General features: G+C 46.1%; 1 protein-coding gene across 2 annotated transcripts in view; it reads right to left on the reverse strand.

The window, feature by feature from the left end:
* The window catches only part of DGKG (diacylglycerol kinase gamma), a 171,154-nt gene that overhangs the window by 19,654 nt on the left and 133,803 nt on the right, over positions 1-17,697 (reverse strand). For both annotated transcript variants that reach the window (XM_081138473.1, XM_081138472.1), the window contains one exon: positions 11,817-11,994. In XM_081138473.1, coding sequence (XP_080994599.1) covers positions 11,817-11,994 — 178 coding nt within the window. The remainder of the gene's footprint in view (positions 1-11,816; positions 11,995-17,697) is intronic.

The following is a 17,697-nucleotide window of genomic DNA, read 5'->3' on the forward strand; positions in this document are numbered from 1 at the left end:
AAAAGAAGGCTGTAACTGGCCAAACAGGATCCCCACCCGCATGTTCCCACTTGGCCTCTCAAAGTACCAGGCCCTCAGATATCCCAACCATAACTAACCTGAAGAATAATCTGTGACCAATGCTTCCCCTAGAGATCTTAACTCAGATACAGGATAGAGGCAGACAGCCTCTTAGCCAGCCAACTACACAGGCAAGAGAGCTCATTCCCTGGCATTCTGTAAACACAACATAAAGAATGTGCTCCTGAGATAGGCTGTGAGTTTAGACTGTGAGCTTTAGACAGACTAGTCTTAATGCCTTAGAAGAAGTCACTTAACTTCTCTGGGTCTGTCTTTTATCTGGAAAATATGGAAATAAAAGCTCACTGGCAGGGTTGTTGTGAGGCTCAAAAGTGATGCCATCAAGCGGGCTGCACAGAGAGCACACACAGGCCCTCAAGAAACAGTTGCTGTTATTGTGACTTTATGTTTTCTTAGAAAGGGTCATCCTCAGAAAATTCTGATTTTGCTACAAGGTAAGTTCAAGGTCTTCTGCAGATGGTAATTAATGTAACCCGGAGAAGGTAGTGCAGGATGAGGGAGGGGGGAGGGTAGGAGATGGAAGAGGGGTGGGGAGGATGGCTAGGATAAGAGGGAGGAGAGTGAGGGAGAAGAACAGGGTGCAGAGGAAGAGAAGGGCAGGGATTCCATGAAGGACGGAGATACTGTGACCTTGAGATTTTAGAGTGATTGCCCCTCCTGGTGAGTAAAGTATCCCTATTTCTACTTCTTTTACTCAAAAACAGGGAGGATACTCAGCATTTTATTTGGAAATTAGTTCCCTTCCTTTCCTTGTGTGTGTGCAAGTGTGCAATACAATTCCACAATGATCAAGCCTTCCCTTGTTCCCGGGCTGAGCAAGGAGGGAGCAGAGTAGGATCTGAGGATCTCTCAGGCATGAATGTGACACCCTTAGTCCAACTGGGCACCCCCTTTGAGAGGAGTTGTCTCTGTGCCCTGCCCTCATTACACTGACTTGCAGATTTCTTCTACTCCCAGGGGTCTGTGAAGCCTCATTAAGGCATAGGTGTGGTCTTGGACTCTGGATAATCCAGATGGAAGCAGGCAGAAAGGAGAACCAGCAAGAGCCTCTGCTTTCTGAAGAGGAGAGAGGCTGCAGGGTCAAGGAAGAAGGAATGTGTTGGCCCAGCTAGCAAGGGCCGGGATTTCGGTTTCTGCTCTGGCTATCTGGCTGTGTGACCTTGGCCAAGTCACTTCCCTCCTCAGGTCCTCTATTTCCCCATATTGGGGGTGGGACATTCTATCCTTAAGGTCTGTCCGAGCTCCTCCAGCAATTGCAGTGGAGGCTGGATTTCCTTACTGTCTGGGTCAAGAGCAGATTGGCAGCAGTCCTCGCTTTCCTCACACTGTGCAGAAGATAGAACACTCAGCACAACCCTACAATGAGCAAGTACTGGCTCACAATGACCATTGTTGTTGGTTCCTGAAAGCCTGCTTGCATGGTGGGTGGGACCCTCTATTCTGGGTAGCTTTCTCTCCTGGGGTTAGGATGAAGGCTCTGTATGTTGGGGAGGGGGTTTCTAAACCTCTCTATGCTAAGGGTCAGGGAAGAAGCAGTGTGTAGGCAGAGTTGTGTGGTGGGGAATTTCTCAGGAAGATAGGATCTCCTGGAAATGGCTCTGAAGTAAGGGTCTGACATTATCATGCCTCTAAGAAAAACTAAGGTTGAGAATGTCTAGTAAGGTCTGGGAGACAGTGGAGCTACGGGGAATCTTGACCTGGTGGTCCCATGAGGACATGAAGAGAATGACCACTACTGCGCACAGACTAGGGCGTAGAGCTTTACAAGGCTATTGCTTTTAATCTTTGTGGCAATTCTGGTGTTACTTTGCTCGAGAGCTCAAGAAGCTTCAATTTCAGGCATAGTATATGTAATAAAATCAATCAGTGGTGAGATTTTCTAGTTCAGCTCAAACCTGATTGTCAGGCATGGCACACATAAGGCACACAGCAGAGATCTACACAGACCACATGCATTGCAACTCAGAGAGATGTGTACCCACTAGCTCCAGGTGGACAAAGCCAGAGGATAGTTGCAGTCGGGAGGGGTGTTTTCTGGTTGTGCGGTCAGGAGTAGCCAGAAATGGGTTGGGAGGGAGAGTTCTGTGGTGTGTATAGAAAGAATGCCATGTTTGGAATTCTAGGACTTGGCTCTAGTCCCAGATCCACCAATTAGTGTGGCCCTGGACAGGTCAATTAACCTCCCTGGGCCTCATTTTTCTAATTATAAAGTGTCTCTGTAGGGAATTAAAATAAGATGATGAGTGTAAAATGTTTCTAGCATCTAGTGCTAAATTCAAGGAGGTGCTTAAAAAACGTTGAATGAATTGGCCTGAAAATGGGAAGAGATGGGTGCTGGCAGCATGCTGGAGGCGGAAAGCCACAGGCCCTGTTTAAGGACATCCCGTCAGCGCGCAGGAGCTGCTGGTATTGACCTGAGAGGGCCGAGCTTGTGTGTAGATGCTGGGATCCTGTTGGCACGTGTGTGGGGAGAGAGGAATATCCCAGATGGCAGTGTCCCTTTGTCTGCCTCCCTCTTCCTGTTGACTTTGTCCATTCTTCCTTTTTGGGCCATTGACTCCCAGTTAAAGGCCTTAGAGTTGTATGTCTGTCTTTTGCACCAGCCTCGTAAGTGGGCTCCTTGCTACTAGATCCTTTCCTTTTTCTCTAATCCAAACTGCACACTATTCTCACCTCCTATGCTCCTGGCTTAAAACCCTTCATCTCCTCTTGTTATTCAAAGGATCATGTACAACAAGTTCCATGGCCTTGTTTTTTGCCATTTCTGTGTGCTAGTTTCCTGGCCCGTTTTCCCCTTCTCTCTTTCATTGTCTTTTCAAATCTTTTCCAGCTCCAAGTATTTGCACACACAGCACATAATACCTCATTCATTCATTCATTCATTCATTCATCAAATATTCATTGATCACCTCCTAAGTGCATGGCACAGTCCTGGGCAGCTGGGTATAGAGCTCCTAAGGAGGGTCCCTTTTTTTTCTTACCTTCCACACTCTTACAATACTGTTTCTGCCACTCCATGATGCTTACTTCTTATGCCGATGTTAACATGATTGTTCTACATATATTTCCTGTATGTATACTGTGAACTACTGAAGGACTAGACCACGTGGTTTGCATCCCTACAGCACCTGGAGCCTGTAGGTTCTTGAAGGCAGGCTTGAATCCAGGCTCTACTGTGTATTGTCTGTGTGTTCTTTACCCCATTAGCCTCAGTGTTCTCAGCCATAAAATGGATTAAATTATGACATATGCAGCAGGCTTGGCCCATAAGTAAGTGCTCAGAAAACAACAGCCCAATACATATTTATTAGTTGAGAAGATGAAACACTTCTTGTACACATTAGAAACAGATCACATTAGAAACACTAATGTTTGCTCTCGGCAGAGCATGTGGCCAGCACGGAGTTTTGCTGTGGTTGGGTCTTAGGAGGCAGCCCATATAAAATAGCTGAAGAGTTGCTACAGGAGAACAGGGGCTGGTGTGTGGGCCAAGATGAGGCAAGCGCAGGAGGGAAAAACTTAAAGTGTCCAGGCCTGCTGAAGAGCCAGCCTAGAAGTTTTTTCTGCATGTGAAAAAATGAAAGGTTCCTTGGCTCTGTGGTTCTATTTTGAGAAGCAAGCCTTCTAAGGCAGGAATTAAGTTGGAGTTTAACTCTAGCTTGAACCTGTGTGAGCAAGTTTTCCCTCTGCAGATGCTGAGCAGCCTTTGAGGCACACTTCTATTTCACCAGCCCATCCCAGGCTTTTGGGAAGGGGTAGTCTGAGTTTGAGTCCTCTTGATTTAGAAGTCAACTGAAGAAAAATGAATGATTGCTTTGGTTTGAATTTCCAGTGAATTTCAGTTGGGTCAAGGCCAGCCAGAAATTGGAGGCTGGGGTGGGTACCCTGGGATGTGTAGAAAAAACTGTTTTTGAAACCCTAGGACTTAGCCTCTAGTCAGATCCACCTATTCATGTAACCTTGGAGAGGTCAGTTAACCTCCCCTCGCCTCATTTTTCTAATGTATAAAGTCTCTTCCTGGCATTCTCAGGGGGAGTAGCAGGCCCACCAGGGCAGTGCTTCTCAAACTTTAGTATCATGGGGAATCTTGTTGAAATACAGGATGTCTGGCCCAAGACTTGGGACTTGAGAGTCTGCATTTTTTACACTTTCAGGTGATGCCAGTGCTGCTGGGTGTGGACCACATGAGGCTCTAATGCAAGGACTGGCAAACCACAGCTTGAGGCCAAACTCAGCCTGCTGCTTGTTTGTGTCAATAAACGAGTTGGGGCACAGCCATGCCCACTCGTTTATGTATTGTCCATGGCTGCTTTTATGCTAATGGACAGAGTTGAGTGGTTGCATCAGAGACTATAAGGCTCACAGAGCCTATTTTAATAGTTATTATGTGTTCCTTTACAGAAAAAGTTGGCCAACCCCTGCTCTAGTGTACCTAGGGCTGGCCTATGTGACCTAAAAGACTTGCATTTCAGTCTGGGTTTGGCCAAGGGCAAGCCACTCACCTGGCTGGTTCTCATTTTCCTCATCTAGAGGGTAAAATGATCTCTAAATTTCTAAGAAACCCATGAACTCCAGGATTTTAGTACTACATAGAAAACACCATAATTTCTATGGAAACAGGCACCTGAGAACCAGGTTGTGTGGCCTTCATTTGGAAGCTGCAAGAACATACCTGGTCTAACCTGCAGAGTCCAGCAGGCAGCCCCTGCCAGATGCCTGATGTTGAGTCAGCTGAGAAGAGATAGGGGCTTGGGAGACTGAGGACAGGAGGCAGACAGCAGGCCGTACCCCTGGGCAAGCTTCCAGGGCAAATGCATGACTCTGGGTTTCTAGTTTGGGCAACAAGTGATGTCATTAGCAAGGCAGGGAATGTAGGGAGGGGCAGTGGGTTGTAAGAGGAGAGGTTAGGATGTGTAAAGAGGGGAAAAGATAATGCCTACTTTGGGGCATGTTGATTCCAACATGGGCACTTGAAGGACTGAATGACAAAGCTGTGATTTCCTGTAAAAAACAATTCAAAGTCTCTGTAGGCTTGCATGCTTTTAAGAGGAATGGCATATGTGTTGCCAGTGCACACAGTTCCCCTCAAGAACCCCCCAGGCTCTTTAGGGGTCACTCACCTTACTCTATCTCAGCCCCAGGAGAGACCTTGGCCAGAGAGACGTCTGTGAAATGCACACTTTCTAAGAACATTTCTATTTTCTCTCAATTCAAATAAGCAGTGAGTGGCAGACTGGCTCACTATGATAATCCTTCTGGTCAGACCTGTATTGAATGGGAAAATTGGAAACCTACAACCCTGGACAGCTCCTGAACCCAATAGGGCCACTTTCTGTTATGGTTTCACACAAGTGAAAAGAAAGCTCCAAGAAACAATGAACTCATGTGCTTGCAATTACTTTGTTGCCACCTCTGAGCTCTAGCTCCTCACCTGGGAGTGCGTCTCTCAGATGGCTGGATGGTGTCCCATTCCTTTGCTCTGGGATTCAGTGTATGGGCCATACAATGAGTGAAAATACCACGTGGGCACAGTTCGCAGGCCAATTGAACCACGTATGCTCTGCAAAGTAATGAAGTCAACTGACTTTGATGCAGGAGGGCTTTCCTCTTCCCAGGCAAGGCCTGGGCATCTGGGTAGCAGATCTGATGACTGTGTGCATTTGCCAGGAGGGAGCCTCTGTGAGTGCTTGCTCTGTTGGTTTAAGTACCAGGCTAGCAAGGTGTACCTGTGAGCTATACACTGGCCGGCTGGCCTTGCTGAGGTCCTGGGTAGCCATGTGACTCTGCTTCTTAGCACTTATCACAGATTCTAATTATGTGCCTATCTGTGGGATTATTTTATTGACACCTGGCTCTCACTCTCCCTACTGGCTATGGGGTCTATGTCTGATTTTGCTCACTGTTGTTCCCCAGTGCCTGCCACTTGGTAGGTGCTTCATAAGTGTGTTGAATAAATGACAGAAAGCATGTCCCCACTGCTGGAAAATTGACTCAAAGTGTTCTACCAACAGTGTTTGTCTCCCTGTCTTTGTTTACCAGGAATTGCAAAAATTATAACCTGGTGAAAGTCTAGGGAGATTTTGCCCTCTAGGTTTAGAATCAAATGAGACTAATAAATCACTGAGAGTAATGTTGCTTTAATATCAAATAGCCAGAGGGGCCAAGTATGGGTGACATAGCCTCAAGGTTGCTGCTGGCTCGAGCCTGAAGGCTGGATTGGGGCAGACATGAGCTCAGTGAAGAGTCTGAGAAAAGGTGTTGGAAGTCTCTGCACTCATATCTAGGGTGGGGCCAGAGAGAAACAATGGCAGAGCTGTCCAGGGCTTTCTCCCCACCTCACAGGGACTGATCCACTTTTGTGCCATGGCCTTGGTGCTTCACTTGGATTCAAGACTTAGCTCCCTTATCCTCATCTCACTTCACTGGACCAGCTCTGTATAACCCCAACATTGGCAGCAACAGCCAATCACACTTCAGCACAGTGACAGCAAATTATCCTAGAGTTACAGTTGTTAGAGCCCCAGGTAATTTAAAGAGAATCTAGATCAAATTCCTGAAGCAGAGGTCAAGACAGTGAAATTCTAAATATGGCCTTTTTTTTTTTTTTTTTTTTAAATCATATACTAAGTACTTATCACCTTCCATTTATCACTTAATGATAATTCTGATTATTACTGATCAAGTGCTCAGCAAGTTCCAGGCACTCTGCTAAGTGCCCTATATGGCTGATCTCATTAACCCCTCAAATAATGCTGAGGGAGAGAGACTATAATTGTTTCCATTTTGTAACAAGGGTTCAGGGGAAAGGTTCAATGACTCAACCAGCGTCACATGGTTGGTGGTGAGAAGGCCTCAGTCTTCTAACTTCTAGTTCAATGTTCTGTCCCTTACTCTACACTGACTCTCAAGTACAGGTCCTCTAAGTTATATTTGAATTACTTATTTGAAAATAGCCAGGACATCTCTTATCAAAGGAGTTTCTAATGGTTCCATGAAACAAAATTCACAGCCTCACTAATACTCATATATAACTCTTTTATGAGACTATTTTTCCCCCCCAAGATTTTTCACTCAGTGCCTGTTCTTGTCCAGCTCCAGAATCTACTGCCCACTGTGCTGGCAGGCCAAAGGCAAGATTCTTTTTCCCTCTCCCCTTCCTTCCAACAAACATTTCTGTAGAACAACATGAGCCAAGTAAGATGTTAGGCTTTGAAGGGAACACAAAGATGAACACATGTTCCCCATTTTCCAGGTACTGGCAGAAGATATGAAAGAATAGACATGCCTATGGAGCAGGGCAACCCATCACCAGTGTGCTGTCAAGACAGAGGCAGAATTAAATGCCTCTGAATTCAGAGGCTGGACTCACTTCCAGAGGCCCCAGGAAGGAGAGGGCCCTTGAAGTAGGCCTTGCAGGAGGAGCAGAATTTCAATAAGTATATATGGAGCCTTCCCTCGACTGGATTATAAATTCTTCCTACCTATTTTTTGAGTACCTGTCTTGTGGAATCCACACAGTAGGGCCTCAAATATATTTTCTAGTTGGATACTAGCCACTTAGGGCTAGGCTAGAAATCATCAACTTGGTTTTGATGCCACCACTCGACATAAATTATATTAGTCCTACCCCTGCTCTAGGCTTCTGTTTGCCCCTTATATGAAACAGGAATATAGATGGGAGTGGGTATACCCTTGCTCACGGGTTTCTGGTTGGCATTACATTAAGTTAATATATGCAAAACTGTTTACAAGCCAAAATGAAATACAAACAAAAGAGACTGTCACTATTATCGGTGTTATAAAAACTATAAAGAACCAATATCTATGTACTTCTCATTTATCCAACAACCTTTTTTTGACTAACTACACTGGATGAGGAATTGGGAATATAAATATGAATAATGTTCATCTTCCATCCTTGGAATTTGAAAGGTCCAGGAAAGGAGACAGTGGGTGCAGCACAATTGATGGTATGAGTTTAATACCCTCAGGACAAAGGCTGTGCTAGGACAAAGGCTGGTTGGAGTTTGGCAAGAGCTCTGCTTTTTCTTAGTGATAGTGCAGGTAGATGGCAATGACAAAGATAAAAACTTCAAAATCAGCAATTCAACTGGCATGCTCCAGCATGTAACAGGATTAAAGGTGAGGGGAATTTTTTTTTAAAAGTTCGAGCTTAGCCCTAGCTGGTTTGGTTAAGTGGTTAGAGCGTCAGCCCATGGACTGAAGGGTGCTAGGTTGGATTCTGGGCAAGGGCATGCACCTCAGTTGCAAATTCGATCCCCAGCCCTGGTCAGGGCATGTATGGGAGGCAACCAATTGATGTGTCTCTCTCACATCTCTCTCTCTCTCTCCCTCTCTCCCCCTTCCACTTTCTCTGAAAAGCAATGGAAAAAAATATCCTCAGTTGAGGATTTAAAAAAAAAAGTTCTAGCTTAAACTTTGTTCCAGGCACTTTTATATCCACCATTTCATAAAAAGCTAGGTGGTATTATGCCCATTTTATAGATGAGGAAGCTGTGACTCAGGGAGGTGAGGTCACTTCCCAAGGTTTATAAAACTATAAAGTATAAATGTAAACCCAGGTCATTGAACTGTTTGGTGTTTTTTCAAGTTCCATGTATTGCTTTTTAATAAGCCAATTTCTTATAGAATTCATTCCATGCTAAACTTGAATGACCTTCTTTCTTGGATTGCTTTTCCAAGGAGAAAGACAGATTTGTGGTAAGAAAGATTTGACAGTAACCCCTTCTATTGTCATTTCCTCTTACATTTCCTATGATAAATTCCTTCCCTCCTCCTGAATTCCTACCCTCTCCTGAATTCTCCCTCATCTCCAATCCCAGTGAAATTGCCAAGAGTAAAGAATCTGAACAAATGAAGAGCCTGCAGAGAGAGATCCTTGCCTTCTCAGCTGCTGGCCTATAAACTGGGACAAAACACACTGAAAGAAGGAAGAAACTGGCCATAAAATTCTGTTCAAGGAGTCCACCTAGACCAAAGCCTGTCCATGCCTTAATTTTTTGGAGCCATAAAGAACCTATGAGCTATAGAAACCTATATGATTGTCAGCCTCACCTATTTTACAGATAATGAAAACTGAAACCCTGGAAGGTGAAAGGACTTGCCCAACATCACACACTAATGAGAGACAGTCTGAACTGGAACCCAGGTCCCTTGACTCCCAGGCCAATGCTTTTCCACTAAATAGTTTGTCTCTTTTGCTTTTCTCCATTAACATCCCAACTTACATGAGATCATAACCGTTTCAAAAAGAAAGCTCAATGTTGGTGTCTCTGCAAAGCGCAGAAGCCGGGGCCCTCTTCCCAGCCTCTGCTCTGATCAGCTCATGACCTCCAAAGAACAGGAAGTAGCTTCATTTTTAGCTCTGAAAGCACATTCTGGGGTGGGAAAGGGGGACTTGGGGAAGACAGTTCCTGTACACGATGGTCAAGAGCGATCAGCAGACACATTACTCTTGCTTGAAGGGGAAGATATATGGTGAGATATGTAAGGGGAAGATGTAGGCTGTCCTTGAGTTCTAACCAGAATGTGTCCTCAACAAGAGCTTCTCCAAGCCCCTGGATTAGGGGAGAGGAGGAGTCTCTCCTGATTCTGTTCTCATAGGACTGGAAGCCAAAGTGGGGGCTGGGGTAGGAGCACCAGGGTGGGAATGTTTTCAGGAACTTTCTACAATCTCTAGTGCTTCCCCCACCCTCTGCTAGCACCCACAACTTCCCCTGCCAAGGGAGGAAGGAGGAACACATTATTCAGTTTAATAATTTATACAAATTGAAAAGTTTACTGTGTGAAATAAAAGGGACTTAAGAGGGCAACAGATAAATAAAAATTCCCAAGTCCTCTCTTAAAGGAGGGAAATGTGGAGATGATGATGCTTCTTGGTGACCTTGCCTTAGAATATAACTATCTGGTTGTCTAACAGATGGGTTCAAAACAAGCAAGTACCCCTTCCCTTCAATGATCAGCCAAGTTTTGTCTCCTTCTATTGGTGGGATCACATCCAATCTTAGCCTATAACATCACTAATAGCCTGGGACAGACCTAGATTCACGGACACTTGTCTATACGTCGGTGGTTCTCAAACCTGGCAGTTCATCAGAGTCATCTGGGGAGCTCATTACCAGGAACCGACCCAGGAACCAACCCAGAGCTTAATTAGGTAGATCTGGGCTAGGGCTCAGGAATCTTCATTTGCAACAAGCAGGCCTTGTTTAAGAACTAATGATCTGGTTCAGCCTTATCCATTCAGCTATCAAATTTTTACATATGATACTGGCTTTATAGCAAAGAAAACCAAAATGTCAAAAAGTAGGTTAGTGGCAGGACTTGGACTCAAACCCAGTCTCCTGCCTCCTGGTGTGATGTGTTTGCCACAGCCCTCACATATAGCTTCTCTCCCTCAGCACATCAGTCCACTGAGAACCCCTGAGGATCAGTGAGGCCCTTTCCTCCAATCTACAGAGGAGTCAGAGCTGCCAGAAGCTCTAACTGAGTCTCCACTTGGTTCATTGGTGGAAATGGCTGGTAAGGGATAGAGGTAAAGGTAGTTTTAAGGGTACACTTAGAAAGCTGTGTTCCATATCCTGATGGGTTAAAGGGGAAAGGAGAAGCTGATGGCTTCTAAGGCAAACTAATTGTTCCAGGCAGAAAGAATAGTCAGTTCATGGCAGCAGCCTGCAGTGTTAGAGAAGCCAGAGGGAGTGGGGGGCGAGTAGCAGAAGATGAAGTCTCGGAGGTAAAGGGAGGCCAGGCCATCTGGGGCCCTCCAGGCCACATGAAGATCTCTCGCTTTTACTCTGAGCCACTGCAGGGTTTGGAGCAGGAGCGTGGCATAATCTGACATATTTTTGCAGGGGCACTCTGATGCAGTGGTGGAACAGACTCTACAGTGCAGGGGCACACGCAGGAAATTCAGTTAGGAGGATTTGCCATAATCCAAGGGACAGAAGATGGTGGCTCAGACCTAGGTGGTAGGAGTGCAGTGGTGAGAAGTGGGTGGGTCCTTTACTTTTAAAAGTAAAGCTAACAGATTTTCTGATAAATTGAATGTGAGATGTGAGATCAAAACTCAGGGATGATGCCAAGTATTTTGGCTCCAGCAACAGGCAGGTTGGAGTTATCAACTGAGATGGAGAAGGCTGTGGGTGGAGAAGGTTTGGGGAAGGGACATCAGGAGTTCCGTTTTGGACGTGCTGACTCATTGGCATTCACGTGGTATTTAAATAAAGTCTCACCACTGGATGAGGTCATTGAGGGAGTGAGTATAGACAGAAAAGAAAGGAGGGTTGGTGACCTTCTAGCATCAAGAGGTTAGAGAGAAGATGAGGAATCAACAAAACAGGCTGAGAAAGGGTAACCAGTGGGGTAAGAGGAAAACCAGGAATATGTGGAGTCCTAGAAGCCAAATATTTTGAGGAAGAGGGAGTGATCAGTTAGGTGAGTGAGATCAAGATTGAGAAGTGACTATTGGATATAGTTATTGGAAGACACTGGTCATCTTGACAGGAGCAGTATTTGACTCCTGATCTCATGGAGTCCCACAGCTTGACTACTGACTGTCATTAAGGGCTCCCTTATTGTTAATTTTCTCTTCTCTTGTAAACTTTGCAACATCAAGGAGGATGGGTCAGCGTATCCCCAGAGCATGATTACCACCCACCTGAATACCCTCCTGCCAGGGCACTGACCTAGAGCAATTTTCTGCATGCCTGACTTACCCTGGACGCAGAATTTCAGTTCCTTGGGATCAGTGACAACCTTTCTGCTTTCATGGATCACAGTCCGATTCTTCTTGGTTTCTCCCCAGAGATTGGTGCCACCGTACATGCTGGGAATGTTGAGAATGGCAATGCCTTCAAGGAAGATGTTGCTCAGGTCTACCCCAACCCCATCACACTGTGGACAGAGAGCAAAGGTCATCTGTTAGTATCCTCACTGCATCCGAATATAAGGTTCTATGTGTGTGTGTGGTGGGGGCTCATGAAAGATGTGATGGGCCCTCAGCCACCAGCCTGCTTCTGTCAGAAGCTGGATCTTGGGCAAAGTTGCTCAGGCCTAATATTTTGGCCACTGTAGTGAGATTGGGGAGACCTAGTCTTGGTCAGCACTAGGGAAGACAGCTCAAGGCTCCAGGGACGTTCTGTAGATCTAGAAGGGCTTTAGGGATGGTTCACAAGACAATTGCAAACCTATTCTCCATTCTAGCCTCATTATCACCAATTCTGACCCTAACCATTCTGAAGATTTGGTAGGACACTGAGTCTAGAACCTAACACATAGATTCTCAACAATGACAGAAAAGTTTCATTTATCACCTCTTATTTTATCCCTCCTGTGAAAGTAGAAGGCTTTAAGATCTGGAAGGCTTTCAGAATTTGCCTGTCTTTGTATCGTAAGTGCAATTTTGGCATATGTGCTTGCTGATGTAGCACAGTTTGCTTATCCAACCTCCACCACCCACATTCCCCACCAGGTACAAAAGGCCAGAAGGCTTGAATTTGCCTGTTTCATATATTGATAAAGTCAGACCACTTTGCTATAATGTTTACCAATGCAGCAAGAAATATATTAGCTCTGATCCTTGTTCGTAAGGATTGTAGGTAGTTTACTTCATTTACAGAAAAAAAAAAAACTGGACCTAGATAGGTGAGCTAAGGCTGCACAGCCAAAAATTAACAGAGCAGGGATTCTAAGTTTGCAAATTTCACTACAAAGCCCAAGCTCTTCATCTTGCTTATTGTGAGTCAGGAAAAATCAAAAGCATGCAACCAAAATCCATGGTCTTCAAGGTTATCTACAAATTCAAACTTCTAGAGAATTCTCAGCAGAGGAGGAATGGAAAGGTACGGCTTGTTGCCATTCATATTGGCTTACCTTCTGATATCTTTGATGCTCTTAGTTTATGGTTTCTTATCCCTATGACTTGTGTTACCAGTTACAAAATGGAATAGAGTGAGCTTCTCCGGTGACTAGGAACATATTTCTTCATTGGGAAATTCTGATTATTTGAAAGGTCTCTATGTTGAACTAGATGCTCTTTCTTCCTGTTTCTACCCATTAGTCCTAGTCTCCCTCTGAAGCCAGACAGAATGACCCTTGTTTCTCTTCCATGGGGCCAGCTCACCAGATGCACGATGAAATCATCATCATTGTGCATATGTATTAAGCATTGCTACCTGCCAGGTGAGCTTTTACATACATCTCATTTATTACCTTCATAATAATCTTACAAGTTAGTTACTATGACTACTCCCTTTTTACATTTGGGGTAACTGAGGTAGCAGTTAAGTGACTTGCTTAAAGTCACACAACTTACAAATGGAAGTATACAGATTTGCTGGCAGATAGTAGGGGCTCAGGTCTTAACCACTCCTGTACTTCTGCCTCTCACACCATCATCTGTTTGTGCCTCCTCTGGATTGAGCACTGTCAACTCTCTCAGTCCCCTCCTGTAGGACGTGGTTTTCAGACATCCCCACCCTCACTGCCCTGTTCTGCACACACTACAGTTTGTTACGCTCCTACTCTGTAAGGCCCCCAGCATTGAAAACACCACCAATGACAAGATCTAAGGGCACAAGTGGCAACAGCACTAGTAACTACCTGGGCTGGAACCCATGACACCATCATACCCCAAAAATGAGATAATGTGGGGAGCCTATGTAAGGGCTCAACACGTCCCCCATTTTCATTATCCCTATTGCTAAATATGGTCAAATTTGCACTAGCTCTTTTGTTAGCAGCTAGATGACAGCTGCATCAGTTTAAGTTAAATGGGTGGTCATTTTGGCCACCCAAGCCCTGATCCCATTTGGGGATTAAGTCATTAATACATGTATATAAGGGGCAAAAACAGGGGCCAAGTCCTCTCTTTGGTCAGTTTAACACAGCAGACATTGTGCATTGAACCAGGTTGTGGCTGCCCTATCGGGGCTACATCCTCTGGACTGAACTGTCAACAGCCCACTTTTCATTACAATGTGGAATCATGGAACTTTGAGATGAGAGGAACCTAAGAGAACATGCTCCATCTTTCATAAATGTGGCCCAGCCAGGTTAAGGGACTTGGCCTGTGGTCACCCAAGTTATTAATGGTGGAGCTAGACCAGTATCCTGGTCTCCAGACCTCAATCCTGTGTTCTTTCCACTAAAACGTAAGATGTTGTGCGGAGATCAAGTAGCATTTCCTAAATGACCCTTCTACAACCTCTACCAGAAAAAGAGTAAGAGAACTCATATGCTTTCCATGTTCTTTTTTGCTTCAGACATTGTCTAATATTCTGCTTGGCCTTCAGTGGGCCTGAAGCCAGGCTTCCAGGTCTGAGTTGCTTTTGGGCATTCACACCTGGGTGCATGCCCATCCCTTGCTTTTCGTGTGTGTGTACTGTCCCCTAGCATGGGCTCAACCTGGAGCTCCCTGTTGCTGTCATGGTGATTATTTTTTAAACTCTTTTCCTTTTTCTTCTCAATAGAATTAATGAATTGTTAGTAGTTTATTTTGGGATGTCTTCCATCATTTCATCCTTTATGCACATATTCTTACATAGGGATTTAGGCTAGAATCCCACTGGGTCAGACTTTTCTTTGTTCTCTGAAATGAGCTTTGCTCAACTCTGCCCAGCATTGTCTTCCTGTATCTTAAACCTCCTAGACAACACCATCACTTTCCCTGTTGGTCGTTGTTACTTCCACTTCACCTCAATTTATTCATTGTTGGCCAAAATGCACCCTCCCTTCTGAGAGGAAACAGTAATAATATTAGCAGCTCAAGCTTGTGCACTGTGCTGGTCCTTCACCTACGTTCTCTCCTGGGATCCTCACATGAGTGCAGTGAGGGAGGCATTATTACTACCCACAACTGACTGTCTCACAGGGCCAAAGGGCTTACTCAAGGCTACTCAACTTCCACTCTACAAGCTGCTAGAGCTAGGATGCAAACCCAGCAGTCAAAAGCAAGATCCTATTTTGGAGATGTAAGTCAGTGAGGCAAATGAAACTTTTGTTGGTGCTAGACTTATAACAAAATTAAACTTCCAGCTGTTGTTTAAATAAGTGACATTTCCCACCACTGCTCTGTCTTGTAGAGTACTTAGAGTAGTCATGGCACATCAGTGTTGGATATAAGTATTATTATATCTTGCCAGCTTTGTAAAAAAAAAAAAAAAAAGTGTACCATTAGCACAACACAGTGCTTGGGACATAGTATTCCCACCTTTCTTCCTTATTGCACTTTTAAGTGTACCTTGTCCCTTCCATCTCCAGCCATAACAATCTAGGAGTGTTAGTTTTAATTTGGTTAAGTTAACCTCTCTCTGGAAGAGCAAACAGTTCTCACTCTGCTCTCTGATAAATTATCCTCTTCCCCTATTATCTCATTGGGAATAGAAGAGGTGGGAGGAGCCTGGAGACTGTTGGACAGTAGATGCCCCCACCTTTGGAATGTACCTATTTGAAAACTGAGAGGCAATGCAGTGTTTTGGAAAGAGTTTAAATCATAGCTCCTTCACTTGCCAGCTGCGTGATCCCGCATTAGTTCCTTAACCTCTTTGGGCTTTAATTTGTCATTTGTAAAATGGGGGTGGGGTTCGAGGGCTTGATTGGTCTCTGGAAGGCAGGAACATTCCATAACGCTTGCAGTATCATTGCAGTTAGTAGTGTTATCTGTGCCATGAGGCGTATGTCGGCCTGAAACCATCCTCTCACTACCTGAGACCTTGGGAAGCATTCCAATGGCCCCGTGGCCGCACCATCACGCGGGGCAGAGCCTCGACAGCCCGTCCCCGCAGGCCCGTCCCCGGCTCTTGAACCAGCGATCACACACTGATTTCCTTCAGAACCTCAGGCCGGCTTAGGTCTCGGGAGAGGTGGAAAGTTGCCGCGCAGGATTTGGGAAAGCGGAGCCAACGGTGGTATACTGACGGCTGAAATGGAACACGAGCCCGGGGCCGCTCCCGAGCGCGTTTCTGAGCTGAACCCCGGAACAGTTCCATGACGTCAGCCGCACCCCTCCCGCCGCTCGGACTCGGGGGCTCCTCGGGAGAGCGCAGGGAGGCGGCCCCCGCGCGCTCGGTTGGCGGTGCCCCGCCTTGGGGCTGGGCCAGCCGCCTCGGCTCGGAGTCGGGGCCGCGCTGCGGCGGGGCTCGGGTGTTATAGACCAGCGTCGGGCTGAGACGGAAAGCTCCGGCCCCCGCAGCGCGCGCCCGCGCCCGCCACGGCGCTCCCAGTGTGCGTGGGAGGCGGGGTGCGGGGCGCCGGGGCCCGGGTCCGAGGCGCTCTGCAGGCGCGGGGTGGGGCGGGGTGCATCGAGGCCAGCCCCGCTCCTGCCCGCCTGGCCCTGGTTCAGGAATCTGCCCGCGCCCGCCTCCTCCCAGGCCCCGCCGCGCGGCCCGCAGCTGTCCCCCACGTTCCACACTGGCCCCCCCTTGCGCAGACAGTACCCATAGTTCTGGTTTCTTTCCGCGCCGAGGGTGGTGGGTTTGCGTGGCGGAGGGCGGGTGTGTAGGTAACTGGAGACTTGGTTACGAAGCCAAAGCACAGTGTGTGCAAGTGAAACGCGCTGGGGACTCGTACTCCTCGTCTCCCTTCCAATCATTCCCTCCCCCCATCTTGAATCCCTAAAATCCCCATGATTCTGGGCAGAACTAGGATCCGCCGAGTTCACTGTGCTCCCCGAAAGGGACAGAAAGCAGAGGACGCGAGAGAGGGAGGATCGATGCTTCCCTGCCCCGGCTGCGGGTTTCCCGCCCCCCCTTCTTCCCTGCCCCCCCTGCCCGCCCCTCTGCCCTTCTCGGTGACCCGAAAAGGCTGCGGATCTGAACCTTCTCTCCCCTGAACAAGGCCGCCTCCATTTCAGCTCTGTCGATCCTATTTCTGAAGGTCCTCAGAGAAGGAGATCCCATAATTTATTTGATGACCTGTTTCAGTTTTTAGCCACTAGGAAATTCTCCCTTCTTCTAACCTGGATTCACGATGCCACCGTTACGGGGATTTTCTCTGGGTTAGAGCGCAGATTGTTTTTTTTCATCCTCCTGCCGTTGGGCTGTGTCTTCTCTCTGGAATGACCTCTCCCAGGCCCCATCTAAGGTGTAACCCAGTTCCCAATGGCTCTGGGGACACTTGTCCCCTTTCAGCTTGAAATTTTCTTTCTTAGGTTTCCTGCCACTGTGTTATCGTAATTTTTCCCTCCCATCTTTGATGACTCTCTCTTGGTCTTTCTTTTTTAATCTTTTTATTGCGGGTATTTCCAAATATATAGGAAAGTAGAGCTTCAGCAATTGGCAACTCACAGCCAATCTTGTTTTAACTCTACCCCAGTTCATTTCCCCATCTCCATAGTGAACTATTTTATAGCAAAGCCCTGATACTCTAGCATTTAATCTATAAATACTTCTATCTTTAAGGATTTTATGAAAAAAATTACCCAAATACTATTATCATTCTTAAAAAGTAACAATTATTCCTTAGTATCAATAAATATCCAGTAATTGTTCAAATTTCCTCCCCAGTCTCATTTTTAAAATTAATTGGTTTGTCTGAAAAGTCTAAATTTGGTTGATATGTCTTTTAGTTTTTTTGATCTGTAAGTTCCCCATAGTTTTT

This window comes from Miniopterus schreibersii, assembly GCF_964146895.1.
Source record: "Miniopterus schreibersii genome assembly, chromosome: 5".
NCBI classification, from domain to species: Eukaryota; Metazoa; Chordata; class Mammalia; order Chiroptera; family Miniopteridae; genus Miniopterus; species Miniopterus schreibersii.